The sequence below is a fragment of the Panicum virgatum genome, chromosome 8K (assembly GCF_016808335.1).
Source record: "Panicum virgatum strain AP13 chromosome 8K, P.virgatum_v5, whole genome shotgun sequence".
In the NCBI taxonomy this organism is placed as follows: Eukaryota; Viridiplantae; Streptophyta; class Magnoliopsida; order Poales; family Poaceae; genus Panicum; species Panicum virgatum.
This window is the reverse complement of record NC_053143.1, coordinates 51,776,807-51,792,949: the sequence shown is the minus strand read 5'-3', so window position 1 is coordinate 51,792,949 and position 16,143 is coordinate 51,776,807. Positions and strand designations below refer to the sequence as shown.

The 16,143-nt window shown below is 48.5% G+C and overlaps 1 protein-coding gene across 1 annotated transcript; it reads right to left on the bottom strand.

Annotated features, from left to right (window-relative positions):
• Nucleotides 1-4,572: 4,572 nt before the first annotated feature.
• LOC120645141 (laccase-19) lies at nt 4,573-7,760 on the bottom strand. Its single transcript, XM_039921902.1, has 4 exons — nt 7,576-7,760; nt 5,510-6,789; nt 5,114-5,343; nt 4,573-5,000 (listed from the first exon to the last, which is right to left on the bottom strand). The coding sequence occupies exons 1-4, from the start codon at nt 7,672-7,674 to the stop codon at nt 4,846-4,848; spliced, it is 1,764 nt and encodes a 587-aa protein (XP_039777836.1). The 5' UTR covers nt 7,675-7,760; the 3' UTR covers nt 4,573-4,845.
• Nucleotides 7,761-16,143: the final 8,383 nt, after the last annotated feature.

The window sequence follows — 16,143 nt, the reverse complement described above, 5'->3', positions numbered from 1 at the left end:
AAGCCGCCCTCGGCCACATCCTCACCTTCCTGCACGCCGCCGAGGCCGCCCGCGCGGCGGTGGCGCCACGTCTTCCCCGCCGTGCACAAGCTCTCCTTCAGGGAGGCGGAGCGCCCCTTCGCCATGGGCTACGAGTGGTTCCGGCACTGCAGCTACTGCCACCGTGGGATCTTCGACGACGTGCTCGCCCCGCGCTTCGTCACCGGCCTCGGCGCCGCCCTCCTCGGCCGCGACCGGGGCGCCCGCGCGCCGGCCGCGCCGCTCCGCGCGCTCCGCCTCGCGTTCGACGAGCCCGGCTTCCAAGGCGGGGACGCCAGGGAGGCGGTCGACGCCTGGCTCTCGTACGCGGCGTACCACGCCAGCGACGCGCTGCAGCTCGAGCTCCGCCTCGACGCCGCCGGACCCGTCTGCGGCCGCCAGTACGCGCTGCTGCCTCGCGGCCTCGACGCGGATGATAGCGGCGGCGACGACGACGAAGACGGAGGTGAAGACGAAGACCAGAGCATGCCGATGGACAACGCAGAGGCCTCGTCGCCAGCAGCCGCCGCCGCCGCCGAGCCGTGTCCGGAGCCGACCGCGTACGTCACGCCGAGGAGCCTCTTCTCCTGCGCCGCCACGCTGCGCAGCCTCCGGCACGGCGGCTGCTGGCTCGACCTGCCGCCGTCCCTCGCCGCGCTGCACCTGACGCGCGGCGCCGTGCAGCGGCTGGTCGGCGCGTGCCCGCGCCTCGCCGACCTGACGCTCGAGGCCTGCGGGAACCTGACCGGGCTCTCCGTCCACCGCGCGCGCCTCCGCTGGCTGGCGCTGCGGTGCTGCCACGACCTCGCCGCCGACTCGTCGGAGCTGCGGGCCTTCGAGTACCGCGGCGCCGTACCGGGGCGCGGGTTCCTCGGCCTTAGCATGGCGCGCGCGCCCAAGCTCTTGCTGTGCGCGCTCGACTTCTGCGGCGGGGAGCCCGCCGCCCCGCCGGAGCTCGGCTTCCTCCGGCCGTTCGCCGGCGTGGAGCGCCTGCACCTCAAGTCCGCCCGCCTCGGCCGCGGCGTCGTCGGCCGCGGACCCGGAGCCTTCAAGTTCCCCGCGCTGCGCAACCTCTAGCTCACCGGGATGCTGCCGGAAGACGACGCCGCCGCCGTCGCCGCGGTGGCCGCGATCCTGGAGCGGGCCCCGAGCCTGGAGACGCTGTCCCTGTTCTTCCTGCCGGAGCCTCACCGACCGGAGAACACCAACTTCTACTCCAAGGACCAGGCCGACGAGGAGGGTATCCACGCCGCGCACAAGCTCAGGTACGGCCGGAACGCGGCGGACCTCGCCGTGCCGGACGTCGAGATCCCCAGCTGCCTGAGGGAGAGGACGAGGGAGATCAACTTGATGCACTACCAGGGGGCCATGGCGCAGAGGAAGCTCGCCAAGTTCTTGCTCCGCAACGCCCCGGTCGTCGACGAGGTGTGCTGCGAGTTTGCGCGTGGGCCGCTGCCGATCCAGACCAAACTCATGGAGGAGATCAAGGGGTGGGTGATGAACAAGTCGGCCAACATGATGTTCTTCTAGTGCAAGCAAAACTTGCTTAAATATACTTCCAAGTCTTTCATCAGGATCTAGTAGTTTTGATTAGAAGTGTAAGCATCTTCCGATGACTTGCATAAATTGCGTTTACATATCCTCTATGTATGTGAGTCTCCTACCCCCAAGATATACAAAACAATAACTAAGAGAAAGATTCAAATTCAGGAAAAAGAGTCAATAAGCGTTGTGCTTTATAATTTGCTTTTAAGCTACAAAAGATTCAGCATATTCTGCGCAACTAAAATTTATATATTACCTAATGAGGGTATTTCATCTTCTAACATAAAATGTTTATGTCACAATGGTGGCATGTAGGCCCTGCGGTTTTCATTATCAGAAATAAAAATTTATCGGAGGTCATCGATAAATAAGATAAACAGAACATTTCGGAAATATCATCAAACTAAATTCAAAAAAAAAATTGCAGAATTTGACTTGAAACTATTTCTAAGCTATTAAACATCACTTGTTCACAGATAAAAACAAGAATAGGATATTATGAGTGCGGGATTGTCGCGCGGGTAAATTTGGGCCGTCTGTGTAGAAGCAGGATAAATAGAAAAGAGTAAATTGCACCCCAGGTCCCCAAACTTATAGCGAAGTTCCGCTTAGGTCCTCAAACTCTCAAATCATCCATCTGGGTCCCTAAAGTATATTAAGTGTTTCACGAGGGGTCCCAAACCTACCATGCGTGCATCCGAAGCCGACGTGGCATGTCACGTGGTGCCACGGTGGCGAACATTTGCAAAAAAGACCCTAAATTTATTTATCTTCTCATATTTGGTCATTTCTCACTCTCTTCCCCTCTCTCTCTCCCATCTCTCACCAGCTCATCCACCGGAGCTGGTTGTTGTCGCGCTGCTCTCTCTCCCCCACGTGCCGCCCGTTCCTGCCCCTCCCCACATCGGCATCCGCACTCCCCTTGAGGGCCATCTGCCCTACCATGGCGGCGGCGGCAGGTGCGCGGGAGGGGGGGGGGGTCTACGCGTCCATGGCGCGACCCTTCTTTGTCGTCCTTGCTCGCTGGTGGCTTGTCCGGCGCCGGCTAGATTTGGGCGGCGACGTCGAGGGCAGACCGCGGCGAGTGCGGTGGCGCGAGCAGCCGACGCTTTTCCCTCCTTCTTGCCTCGCCGCGCCGGCTCTCCTCGCTCCCCTCCCCCACCGCGCACCCCTTCTCCCTCCTTTCCACGCCGGCGGACGGCTCCCCTGCTCCTCTGCTCGCGGCGGCCTCTCTCTCCCTCTTCCTCCCACCTCCCTCCCTCCCAGCCACGGCGGCGCGCGGGACCGTAGGCAAAAAAAAAAACTTTGCTCATTAGCTGCCCCGTAGGCAAAAAAAAAAAACAACAATAACAAGATGATGAATCAAATTCTTAGTTTCATGTATATCCCTCATAATTCCAATCTATTATATTAATAAAGGAGTGTTAAAAGAACCCACCACGTTCGTCGAGAGAGTCTAGAAATTCTCACGTTAATCTAAAAAAGAGAAAGATTTCCACCGTTGGATTTAATGAAAATCTGACGGTCTAAACTAACTAAAAGAGTCCATGTAAAATTAAATGAAGATACAATATTCTAAACTACTTAGAGTCCATATCCAATTGAAGTTAAAGCTATAACAGAGCCTCTAGCAAATAAAGAGTCCGCATGATATAAGAACACACATTTCCATCTTGGCTTACACTATGTATTAAATATTCCGTATTCTATAGCCCATACGTAACTTGCATGGGAAAGGATAAAGATGGAGCAAAGTAAAATGGATAAGCTGGAAGGTAGAAAAATAGAAGAGAACAGAAGGTATGAAAAATAACAAAAGTGAGGGGGGAAAGAAAAAAGGAAAGACAAAATATTGGTTTAGTCCATGATTATATTCATTACTATGTTATTTCATATAAAATTATATATATTATAAAATAATATTATAATTATTTGTACATGCATATAGCTAGAGGGGCATTGGACATTTGACATCTTCTATGTATATTCATTAAAAAATAGAAGAAGTGGTTCTATTGTATCAAATGTTTTTCAAACCGGCTCCATCTCCACTAGAGAAAATGCTTCATCAGAGGAACTAGAACCAGAGCCATTTCAGCTACACCTAGAGACCTGCCAAACTAGCCCTATGTCAATAGTCTACGATACACAACAAATGATTCAAATAGACAAATAGCCATTGCCGTTGCTCCTCTTCATTTAGAAAAAAAAATAATAAGCTTTGAGGCACAATCTAAACTCAGTAAATGAGCTAACTAAACAGAGAACTTCTACATTAGGTGTATCGCACATGAAACACACTAATTTCAAATGTGTCGAGCAAAAAAAATGAAAGATGGAGAAATCGACCAAAATAGCTCGAGAAAATGGAAGTTAAAGAAAAGGGTTAGAAACAACGTCAAAGAAATGCCTCAAACTATACAACGCTGAGATAAGAAAGTCTGAAGTTGACCAATTTATACAACCAATCAGATGGACTAAAAATAAATTAAAAAAGATATTGTAACCAAAGTGGGGAAAATAACAATATATATTATATGTATGGAGAACTAGAAATAAATAAATAAAATATTTTTGACCCAAGTTAGTAAGGTGGCCCCAACAATTTTTAAATATAACATTTTATTTAATTCATGATTTATTTTAATTCACATCCACAATGAGTCAGACCTACGTCTGCTAGATGCTACTCACGTATTCTGACAATTAGGCTAGAGATTCTTTTGCTAACTAATAAATAAAATATTGCAAGGCACAAATCGAGATCCAACATCTATTCGAGGTGGCCAGTATTAAATTCAATCCTCAAATTTATATTTTGCAAGTTTTTTTTGAATAAGTTATTTTGCAATTTAAAGTATTAAAACATGCAAACGTGATATAGACCAAAAACAACTTAAAGATCGATGATTGAAATGAACTTCTATACATATAAAGCTGCAGATAGTATTCAACAAGGGTGAACGAGAGATAAATGAAATACCAAATATAACTCTTCTGTTATGGTTAAAAAATAAAAAGATTTTTTTTAAAAAAACTAGCTACCCGCGCTATTAGCGTGGGCCATCTTGCTAGTTATATAGGACGACAGAGTTACACTCATTACTGCATGCAATTTAATTAAATACTAAACAAAAAATAATCACATCTCCGACAAGATCACAAGAATGACTAGTGATGGCCAACAATACAGCGGACAATGCCAATATCCCCGTCTTTATTTCCTATATATGTTTTTATTTTTTTCACTGACTCAATTTCTTTGTTGCTGTTTGAAAAACTCTACGGTTGAGTGAGACCGTTGGCGCCGCATCTCTTGAATTCCGGCGGCGGTGGAGGGAGGCTCGTCTCGGGCGTCGGCCCGTTCTCCACGATGAATGCCGTCGCCATGCCCATCGCAATGTGAAACTCAAAGTGGCAATGCAAGTACCACATCCCTGTTCATCAAGATGATTCATCATTCAAAGTTCAGATATAAATAAACGGTATGCATAATTATTCCCTCATTGCAAGAAAAAACAGCCCAAACATCATCAGAGGCATATGGTACCTGGATTGTCTGTGACGAAGCGGACCGCGGCCCATCCGGTCCTGGGAACCTGCACGGTGTTCCTCAGCTGCGGGTTGTGGTAGTTGAACTTCTTGACATCCCTCTTGGGGTTGAAGTTGCCGAGCCCCTGCGCGAGCACGAAGAAGTCGTATCCATGGAGGTGCATCGGGTTGGAGTCGCTCTGCAACAGCGCCGTGCTCTGGAACACGATCTCCACTGACGTGTTGTACCTAGGGGTGGTAAAGAGTCGTAAAATTTTGCTAAGATAATCTAAAAGCCGAGCTCTAAAAGAGCTGATCTTATACAATTTTAAGCTAAAAATTAATAAAGATCAAATTAGATTGTGAAGAGACTGCTGGATCTATGATCCATTACCATCCCTAGTTGTATACGTACCTGAACCGCCGGAGCTTGGTCGCCTTGAACGTCGGCTCCAGCGCCTCCTCGAGCGGCCCCGGCGGGATCAGGTCCCTGTTGGTGTAGTTGTACGGCCGCGGCGGGTTGTCCGGGAAGTCCTCCGTGTACACGCCCTCGCTGGCGCCGTCGTAGTAGCGCTCCAGCAGCGCCGTGGTGGTGGGGTGGTGGAAGGAGACGTTGTTCATGGTGGCCACCACGATGGTCTCGTTGCTCCGGCGGCGCTTGCACGCCGTCCGCCCGCCGCGGCAGAGCGACCCGAGCCCCAGCGTGACGAAGAGGCGCTCGTCGACGTGCGCCGGCACGCGGTGGCGCCCCGGGTAGGCGAGCCCGGTGAGGTTGCCGTGGAAGTAGTACGACGGCATGGTGTTGTGCTGGTCCGGCATGAGCGGCACCGGCACCGGCAGGCCGTTGTTGTCGCCGCGCACGCCGGCGTAGCGGACGAGGCCGCGGGAGACGAAGAGGGGGATCTGCAGGTCGGGCTCCGGCGGCTGATTGGCGAGCGCGACCATGTGGTAGTGCCCCGGCGGCGCGTCGGCAGTCAAGAGCACGTCGATGGCCTCGCCCGGCGCGACGGTGACCATGTCGGTCTCGAACGGCGTCAGGTAGTTGGCGTCGGCGCCGACCACCGTGAACGTGTGGCCGGCGACTTTGAAGTAGTACTCGGAGAAGAGCGCCGTGTTGACGATCCGCAGCAGGTAGGTCTCGCCGCGCACGACGTCGAGCACCAAGCTCTCCTCCGGCGCGCCGGAGCAGTTGCTGAGGTCGCCGAGCTTGCCGTTGATGGTGGCGGAGAGCGGGTTGTCGTCGAAGTTGCCGTCGGCCATCCGCCGGTCGAGCTCGAGGAGGTCGAGCTGCCACCACTCGCCGATGAGCACGGGGACGTCGCCGGCGGGGGCCGGGAACGGGTACCTGCCGTCCTTGGGGCGGACGACGATGGCGCCGTTGATGGTGGCGCGGAGGCAGGTGACGTGGGCGTGCCACCAGAGCGTGCCGACCTGGCCGGTGAGGTTGAAGCGGTAGGTGTGGTCGCCGCCGGGAGGGATGGGGCACTCGGTGACGAAGCCGGCGCCGTCGGCCCAGCAGCTGCGGATCTGCCGCACGCCGTGCCAGTGGATGGTCAGGCCGTGGTCCAGCCGGTTGGCGACGCGGACGACCACCGTGTCGCCGTCGGTGACGTCGAGGGTCGGGCCAGGGAACTGCCCGTTGACCACGTAGATCTTGGTCGTGTTGCACAGGTGCGTCACGTTCATCTCGTGCACCTGTTTGAGCGAGCAATCATTCGTTAATTAGGATTTAGGACGAGACAAGATTACCAATAATGCAACCACTACTATAGAGTAGGTTTTTTATCCTGCATATTTATATCCCAGCCACTGTCGGCCACGGGACCAATGAAAATTTTAGTCTTGGGTCCAACGGCTAGAAATCAGGAGGGAGGGAGAGAGGAGGGTTATTTAGTTTTGGTTGGAGCCTCCAACTGGGACTAAAAGTTTCTCTGTAGTTCTGGTTATTCAGCGTTGAATGATTGGTCGGCAAATAAATGTTAGTGAGTAAAACTTTATACCGACGCCACTTATGGGGACAGATACGTGGAGTTGGCATAGAGCTATACCAAGTGATGGTTGGTCATCATAGGGGCTTTGACCGACTCCAACGTGGTCGACGTTTTTGGGCTGTGGTAGTGTAATAAGTCAACACGATATACTTGCTGAACCACCTAGGTTATAAACTTGTCTAATAAGCAAAGTCTATCACATTGAGTTTGAGAGGAGACTTGTAGCATAAAAAAGATTCGCAGCTTTCTTGTGTATTCTAAAAAAAAAGTGAAACTTGTAGCATAAAAAAAAGAGTACATGACATCACGCATCACCAAGCTTGTAGCATGCAAAAGCTTATCTTATCATAGCTTCCAGGCTTACTCAAAGCCCTTGCATGCGCCCATCATTATTCTTTCTGAAGAACATTTAGGCTTTAGCCTATCATTTCCTAGACAAAAGTAACCAAATCGACGAAAAATTAAACATAATCTATGTAGATTTACTTACAACAAAGGTGTGCTCGACGACTGCCGCCTCACCGATGGAAACCGCCGCGGCGAGGGCGACAAGGGCCATGCAGAGGACAGGGGCCGCCATGGCAGCCATGAACACCAACCGCGCTGCTACTTTATTTGGCAAACAATACACCACTCTGTTGAAACCGAAACTCTTCTTTGAATTTGTGAGGAGTTGATACTGCTGATGAGACTGTCACTGTGTCCTATATATACGCCCAGTCGCCAGCACTGTTTGCTGTGTACCAGTACTACTTGTCTGACAATAGGGAGACGAAACACCTGAACTGAACGGGCGTTTGCAACGCTTGACCTGGCCAGCCAGGTCGGAGAAGACGAAACATGGACGGTGAAGATCAACGGCACGGACAGAAAACTTACCATGTGACGTTTACTCTTCTTACTCAACGCCTGCACGCAAGCTAGGTCGTTGGATTGCGCGGGTTACTTTTGGATAGTTTTTTTTATGCTATCTTTTTTTTATCATTGGCATCATCTTTTTGCGCCAATAATTAGAGGGTTAAATTAACCTGCTTTTGGTACGGATTAGTTAACGACGACCCAAAAGATTGGAAGGCTGTAATCACACAACTCTTACGCACAATGACTCTCTCTCCTCTTGCGACAATTCAAAAATCGATCCTAAAAAAAATAAGCAACAATAGGTGTTGTTCCCAGCAGGGGCATATGTCTTGTTTTACCTCTCGAACTATCACAAAACTCTAATTTTTAATTTTTAACTTCAGAACCGAATAACAGAGACCATCCAACTGTTGAACCCGAGCAATTTGGCCCTTAGGTGGTTTTTCAATTTATAATAACTAAAACAATCAATTTTTTTAAAAGATAATAATTAATTTATTGTAAACTAAAAATATGAAATAGGTATAATTTTTTTTCTAAAAGTGTAACCAACTAATTGGCACGATACTTGTCAGTTATTCAGATCCATTTTTATGTTTACAATATTTGGTTGCTTGTAGTTATATCAATTATTTTTGAATAACTAGTATTCAAATAGAGCAGTACTCAGGTTACATTTTTGAAAAATTTAGTATTAGCTTCATATGTTTTGACTTAAATTGAATCAGTTTTGATTTTTTAGATCTAATTATTTTTTTTTAAAAAAATATAAAACTACCTTCAACACCACCCAAGGGTTAAATTTACCCATTTTCAACATTTGGATTGGCTCTGTTATCCGGTTTTGTAGCTGAACTTTAAAATCCGGTTTTGTAGCTGAACTTTAAAATCCGGCTTTTGCGATAGTTGGAGAGTGTAAATCGAGGTTTTCCATATATAATTCTAAACTAGTTCAACACAGATCAAATTAATCCAGGCTTGGTATCAGGTGGGTCCACAAATGCTAATCTAACTATTTGTTCAGTGATAGGCGATGTGTCCGGTTGTTAGTTATAGGCTGATTCAAGAAAATTGAAATCCTAAACAGCCCAGAAATGAAAAGCTACAACCCAGAAAAACACATCTTGAAAACACAAAGATGAAATTTTACTAGTACAAAATTCGTTTACGAGTAGCTAGTATATGGGCCAGGGCCATCATGTCGCCGGTGATAGTTACCGTGTCAATTAGTTTAGTCCCATGCAACCGTGTTTAGCCCCCGACAGTTAGCGTTGCGTCTCGGCAGTCTCGGCCGGCAAAGACGTTTTCTAGTCTTCCCACCAACACCTACCAACCAAACATAACCAGCAGTCTCTCTCTGACTCTCTCTCTCTCTGGGCCAGTCATGTCCATTCCTATGACAGTGCGACGCCGTATGATACCGGATGCCTGGATTCGGGTGCTACTTCGACAAGGATGCTTGAAAGATCTTTTCATTCCGATCTTGATGTGCAACCGCGCGCAAGATCCTGCTATGTACGTATTTTTTTTTAAATTCAAATGCAACTTTGACTTGTTTTTTCATCCCTAGAGCAAGCTATACGGACATGATGCATACACAAGGTCAAGACGCATGGTAGCTGGTATAGTTAATTTTTACTACAGTGCATCTTGACTTTTATTTTTTTCAGGGGTGGAAATGGAAATTGCGTAGTATCTGCATGTGGTAGAATCTAGCTATACCTTTGTTTGAGTTCAGATTGATTCCCCTGCTGCTGGTTGGATCAAGTCACTACTAGAAAACGGGCATTGGGCACCGGCTGAGAAGGGACAAAGGCACTGGTTTCCCAACCGGTGCCCCGCAACCGCGACCAATGGCCTCGCCTTAAGACACCGGGTTTTTCAACCGGTGCCTTAGGCTTCCATTGGTACCGGTTGGAAAGACCAGCCGGTACCAAAGAGGCTGCCACGCTGACGTAAGGTGGCAGCCCCATTGGTACCGGTTGGTATTTCCAACCGGTACCAATGACTTTTTCCCTTTTTTTACCCAAATCCAGTTTTGTTTGTTATATTTATTACTGTTTATTCTTTTATAATTGCTAAACGCACTCAAGCTCTACAGTACTATACGTTCATTGGTCGTTCGTGTTCGTTTTTAGAGAAAATTTGAAACTAACTAAAAGTGAAATGCGAGCATATAATTAAGCTAATTAGATGAACTAATATATTTACAAATTTACAAACATCAAGGCATAATGTTTAAAAATATTTACAAATGTACAAGTCATGTTAGCAGTCCAACTACTAGTCCCCTCAGGAGGTCGATGGAAGTCCTCTATAGATGTGACCGTCGTGGTAGAACTCGCCTCTAGGATCCAAGATCTCAGTTCAAAATGAATCCGGCGAGCTGCTCGCACACGGCGTTGATCCGATCAGTAGAGTAACATTCATCCCCCATTTGAGACATCTATCATTTAGGAAAAAAGGATTAACATCATGTGCGTTAGTACAATTATGAAAATATACTAGTGAACGGTTTGGACGTACTCTCGTTTCTTCATCAGTAGCCTTCCCGCATGGAGTCATGATGTGCAAGTAGTCGCATACGTTGTACCCGCACCAATCAGTTTCTTGTTGTTGTCTCGCACACTTAAGGAGAAACAAATAAATTACTCAATTTAGAATAATTTGGGATTATATACTTAACTAGACAAATCTTTATGAATGAACATACCGGATAATCCATGTTAACGTTCAGTTCGGGCCTCCATTGACCACGTCCTTTGTTATTTTTCACAATTTTTTTCCAAACCCTGCGCTCAAAGTTAAGTTTGATATTCAGGAATTGTTATTAACAGAAAAAGGATTTGATTGTGCAAACTGAACTTACCTGTTCAAGGGGTCTATGATATGTTGGATTGCGGTACTTTGGATTTCTCATTGAGTCAAAGACTATAAGATTGCCGGTCTCTACAGAAAGTATGAGTAAAATCCAATGATAACTGCAGATATAGATAGGATATATAAATAAATGTATTAGACAACTTAGTATTTATTTAGTAATATAATAGAGGATTGAGTCGACCAAGGCTTACCCAAAGTTGTATGGTATGAATATATAGGATTTGTAATTTTGCCTAGTCAACGAATCGTACATGTTTTGGCACGTTTCCTTGTAACTTTCGTTGATCAATTTCTGGTTGACTAGCAAAGGAGACATCAAGCCGATCTGATGGTGCCATCCATGTTTTCGGCTCCTTTGGGTCTCCTGTCTAAATGATGCAATAGAAATTTTATAATGCACACATATAATTATGTTCTTGTTAACAAAAAGTATTAATGTAGAGGTAAGTGATACTTACAAAACCCAAATAGTGATGATAGAGGCGTCGAGGGCTTGTCGATGGTAAATGTCGAGGGCCAGAAGTCGTCCTCCCCGCGGAAGAAATCATGGTCACGATACTTGAATCCAAACATTTTCCCTTCGTCATTCGCCATTCGCAGGTACCATCTATGCAAATTGAACATCTGCGTGCCTAGACTTTTCTCCTCTTCCTCAGTGACAAAAGGTTTTCCATGCTGGAATGGAGTAATAGCGCGAGCGACAGGGATTTTTGCCTCCACATGCCCCGTTGCCTCCTCTAGCATTAATCCAGTTTCAGAAAGAAATATTATGGCATGTAGGTCCGCCTGGAGTTGTACGTCCGTCGGGTGTAGGAGTGGCAACCCTGGCACCCGGAGGGTCTCGAGTTCTTTTTGTTGTGTGCCAAGCTGAGGAATGGTCTTGCCACATTTATTCTTCAGATTTCTCACCTTGTGTGCCTTTGTCAGAGTACGATCATAGTCCGAGGGTAAGCTTTTCGGTTTTGGTGGGTTGTCTAGGTTTGCGAGAAGCTTTTTCTCTAGTTCTAGAGGTACCTTTTCCCTCGGCGGGAGGACTTTAGGCTTCAATTGTTCTTTTATATATCGAGCAGTCTCCTCTTCCAACTCCTCAGCGGTTTTCTCGTAGGTTAATTGTCTTTCGACCGTTTTCTGCTTCTTCTTTGAGGGTCCAGCCGCTGGGAGGGATGCTGTCTTTTTCTTTCCCTTTTCTGGTGCAGGAGGAGTTGGAGTACTCGTGGCCCTTTGCGCCGGCAGAGACGGTGGTGAAGGAGGTGGTAGTGGGGACGGCGGTGAGGTAGGCCGCGGAGACGGGCGATCGGTCTGCAAGGATTCAGTGCGTCTCCCAATGTCTTCTCTCCATCCCCTCCAATCAAGTTGAGCTCAAGATCCTCATTGTTTCCAACTATCTGCTCGACTGTGACGGAGGTGTAGCCAGGGGATATCGGCCTTCCATGAATTGTAGTAGAAGGATTCAGGGGCAGGGCTGACCCGTATGCGACATGAATGGATATATTTCTTGCTCGTACATGAAGCTCGCATGGTGTCGGCATGGTGACATCATCCACTGGATACCTCTGGTCATCTACCGCCGTTGGCTCAATCTGGGGTTGCTGTTCCGCTTGTACGTCGGGCGCCGCCGTGGATGCACAGCTGCTGCATCGCTGAGAGGCCGGGCTTATCACAACATCCGGGTGCGACCCAGCAGTGCCCCTTTGGCTCAGAGCTATCTGCACCGCCTCATTGACCCTGGCGTCCATATGAGATTCCAAGGACGCAACCTTCTTGTTCATCTTTTCTTCTATGGCACGAAGTTTCTCTTTCTGTTCGGCTTTGCTCTTTCGGTGAGTCTTGTAAGAGGGATCTCCGGCCCAAGCAACTTTCCATGCGACCACGCCGATACCGCGGGCTCGTCCAAGGTGTTCCGGATTCTTTAATGCCCTTGTCAGCTAATCATTCTCCCTTTGAGGATGGAATGTTCCTTGTTGAGTCTCATCTATTGCAGCGACTAGATCGCGGGACACTTCTTGCATATGCTCGGGCACGGCCAAACTTCCATCCAACTGGTTTAGTGTCACGCCACTAGCAAATAACCACCACTTGGATCTATCCGGCCAATCCCAAGTCGTCGGCCTGATGCCTCTATCCATAAGGTCCTGCTCCATCTTCTGCCATTTTTTAACTGACTTCTTGTACCCGGCAGCCCTAAGGTGGTGGCTGTACTTCTTATTTGCTGCATTCACCTTGGCTTGTTCGAATTTTTTTTGGCTTCCTCTAATAGTTTGTATTGTTTGAACTCCTCCCAGTATGGTTTAACCTAAGGAAGATCGTCCCAGTTCGGCTCCTTATCCTTCTTGATGTAATTGGTGTACAACTTCTTCTTGAAAGTTGCAAAGGCAAGGGCCATCTTTCTCAAGGCATATTTCTTCACAAGTTCTTGGTCAACTCCTTCAGAAAAAGTGAACATATCCTTGAGTTCTGCCCATAGCATTTCCTTCTGATGTGTAGGCACGGCGTGTTGCTGTTCTTCGGGTTTGGTCGTTTTCCATAGTCTTGTGGTGATTGGAATTCTTGCCCGAACAATAACCTCACATTGGTTGACAAATTTTGTGCTAGCATCATCTGGAGCACTTGGACAGCCCTCTGCGTCCACTTCTGTGATGACCTGTCTTCCCTCCATTTTCTTGGTTGGCCGGCGTCTCCCTTTTGACTGGCTCAACGAAGTCGATGCGGAGGTCGACTAAATTACAGAAAAGATATGTTAATCGCAAAACTAATCTACCGAAGTCACCATGCATATAGTTTTAAGATTCGTACTGGAACATGCTGCTGTTGATTGGGCGGTGGCGCAAAGTCATCATCTTCTTCATCGGCATCTCCAGACATATTCAGGAACGAATCAGCTGTCCGAGCATCTTCTTCAGCGATTGGCTAGGTGGTGTTGGCCCTCGTATCTTCATTTATTGTGTCCAACATGTATTGCCCGGCGGCCTGCTCATCACCGAAGGGGTCCATCCTTAACTGAAACCATAAAAATGTGTTAGAGTATGTGTCCATCCTTAAATGAAGCAGGAGAATTCAATTCTTTGAACGAATATGCGTGTTTGAGAGAGAGAGTGTGTGTGTATGTTAGAGGGACAGAGAAAGAGAGAGAGAGTTAGTGAGTGTGTGTGTGTGAGTCAGTGTGTGTGTGTGTGTTTGTGTGTCTGTGTGTGTGTTAGTGTGAGTGTGTGTGTGTGTCTCGAGGGTCGATACTTTATACAATTGTGTTAGAGTGTGTTAGAGAGAGAGAGAGTGTGTGTGTGTGTGTTAGAGTGTATTAGACAGTGTGTGTGTGTGTGTGGGGTCAAGGAACCGGGTCGAGGAACCGGGTTGAGGGTTGAGGGTCGAGGTCTAGAGTTGAGGGTCGAGGTCGAGAGTCGAGGGACGGGGTTGAGAGTCCGGGTCGAGGGTCGAGGGATGGCGAATGCGTGAGTTAGAGAGCGAATACGAAATTACTCGTCGTCGTTACACGAGTTACATGATAAATACATGAGTTACAGAAATACATGATAAATACATAAATACAAGCATTATTCAATCTCTATTTAAATATATGATTAAATAAAGTCTCTCTAATAACTAAATTCTATAACTAAATTATACACTACATATAATGAAAACATTGTACACTATTTGCAAGATGAAACATGGGTCGAAATGTTAAAGATATGGCTAAATACAAGTCTCTCTAATAAAGTCTCTCTAATAACTAAATACATGAGTCAAAATGTTAAAGATATGGCTAAAACAAGGTTCTAAGGGCTTATTTGCAAGAAACCAGGGGCTAGATCATAATTAAACCTTAGATTTGAGGACTAGATTGAAAAAAAAGAGGGCTGGACGGCGGGTTCAAAACCTAGAAAGCTTAGGGTCCTAAACAGAAGAAAAAGGGCCTCTCTGGAATTTTTGAACTGCAGTGTGAACCGCGGGTTAATTCAGGAAAAACCCGAGGGCTCTTTAGCAAAAAGACCGGCGAAGCGTTACGCTGGGTCTAATCTGGTGCGTCCGTTGCCGATCGGACGGCCCGGACCTACTCCGCGCGCGGGAGCGGCGGCGCTCACCCGCCGGCGGCTCTGTCCGCGGTGGCGCGGAGCGGGGCTCACCGGAGATGGCCGAATTCGGCCCTCCGGGGGTCTAGATGAGCGGGGCTTGGCCTGGGAGTGAGTTCGTGCGACGGCGAACTCGTCTGGGCAAACGGGGCGGCGGATTAGGGTTTGGCCAAGGCTTGCCACGGCGAGGGGCGGCTCTGCTTGACGGGGCTCGCCGGCGCGCACGGGTTCCGGCTGTTCTGGGCAAGAGCGTGGGTTCAAACGCGTACGTGAGCGCGCACGGTGCTAAGGCAGACCGGAGCGGGGTGCGAGCGTGGCCGTGCGGTGCTGCTGGGCATCTGCCATGGCGAAGCTTTGGCAGCGGAACGCCGGCGAAGGTGTTCCGTCCTAGGTGAGGGTTCCCGTGCCAAGAAAACTAGCGCAGGGGGTAGAGAGGGTTGCGTGAATGCTCACTAAGACTTGGATTCAAGCGGGGAGGCTGTGCAGGGTCGACGGCGTCGAGGTCCGGCGGCGGCGTGCGCGGCGGAGCTCGCGGAGGTGGCGTTGCGGGGGAGAAGCGGGCGGACGACGCAACGGGCCGAGCGCAGAGGAGAAGCGGTGGTGCGCGCGGACTATGCGACGGTGCGCGCACGGAGATGGAGGGCGGCGGCGGTCGACCGGAGGAGTGCGCTGGTGAGCAGTGGAGAATGGAGGAAGAAGGTAACGGATTTATACCCTTGGCCAAGGGTACCGGGTCAAAAACTCAACAGGTACCTATGTAGGCCTTAGGTACCGGTTGTATCTCCAACCCGTGCCTTAGGCGAGGCCTTAGGTACCGGGTCTCCGCACAACCGGTGCCTAAGGGCCCAACGGGCGGGAAATGAAAAGACCCTATGGTACCGGGTGGATATCCAAAACCGGTACCTTAGGCCATTTAAAGTTCAGTTTCACGACTCTTTGACCCAGTTTGAACGGAATTCTTCAGTATCTCAATGGTAACACTCGGTAATTTGGGCTCCGCGGCCACGGTTCGACTCCCGTGAAACGCCCCACTTTTTTTTACCCAAATAGGACCCTAAGGTACCGGCTGGATTTTCCAACCGGTACCAAAGGTTCTCTTTTCTTTTCCCTTTTCTTTTTCTCTAGTAAATCTATTAATTGCCTCATAATTCATAATAAATCTGATATTTGCATAATAAATCTGATAATTGCCTAGAAAATCTGATAATTATCTAATAATTTAAATAATTGTCTAATAAATTTGTTAT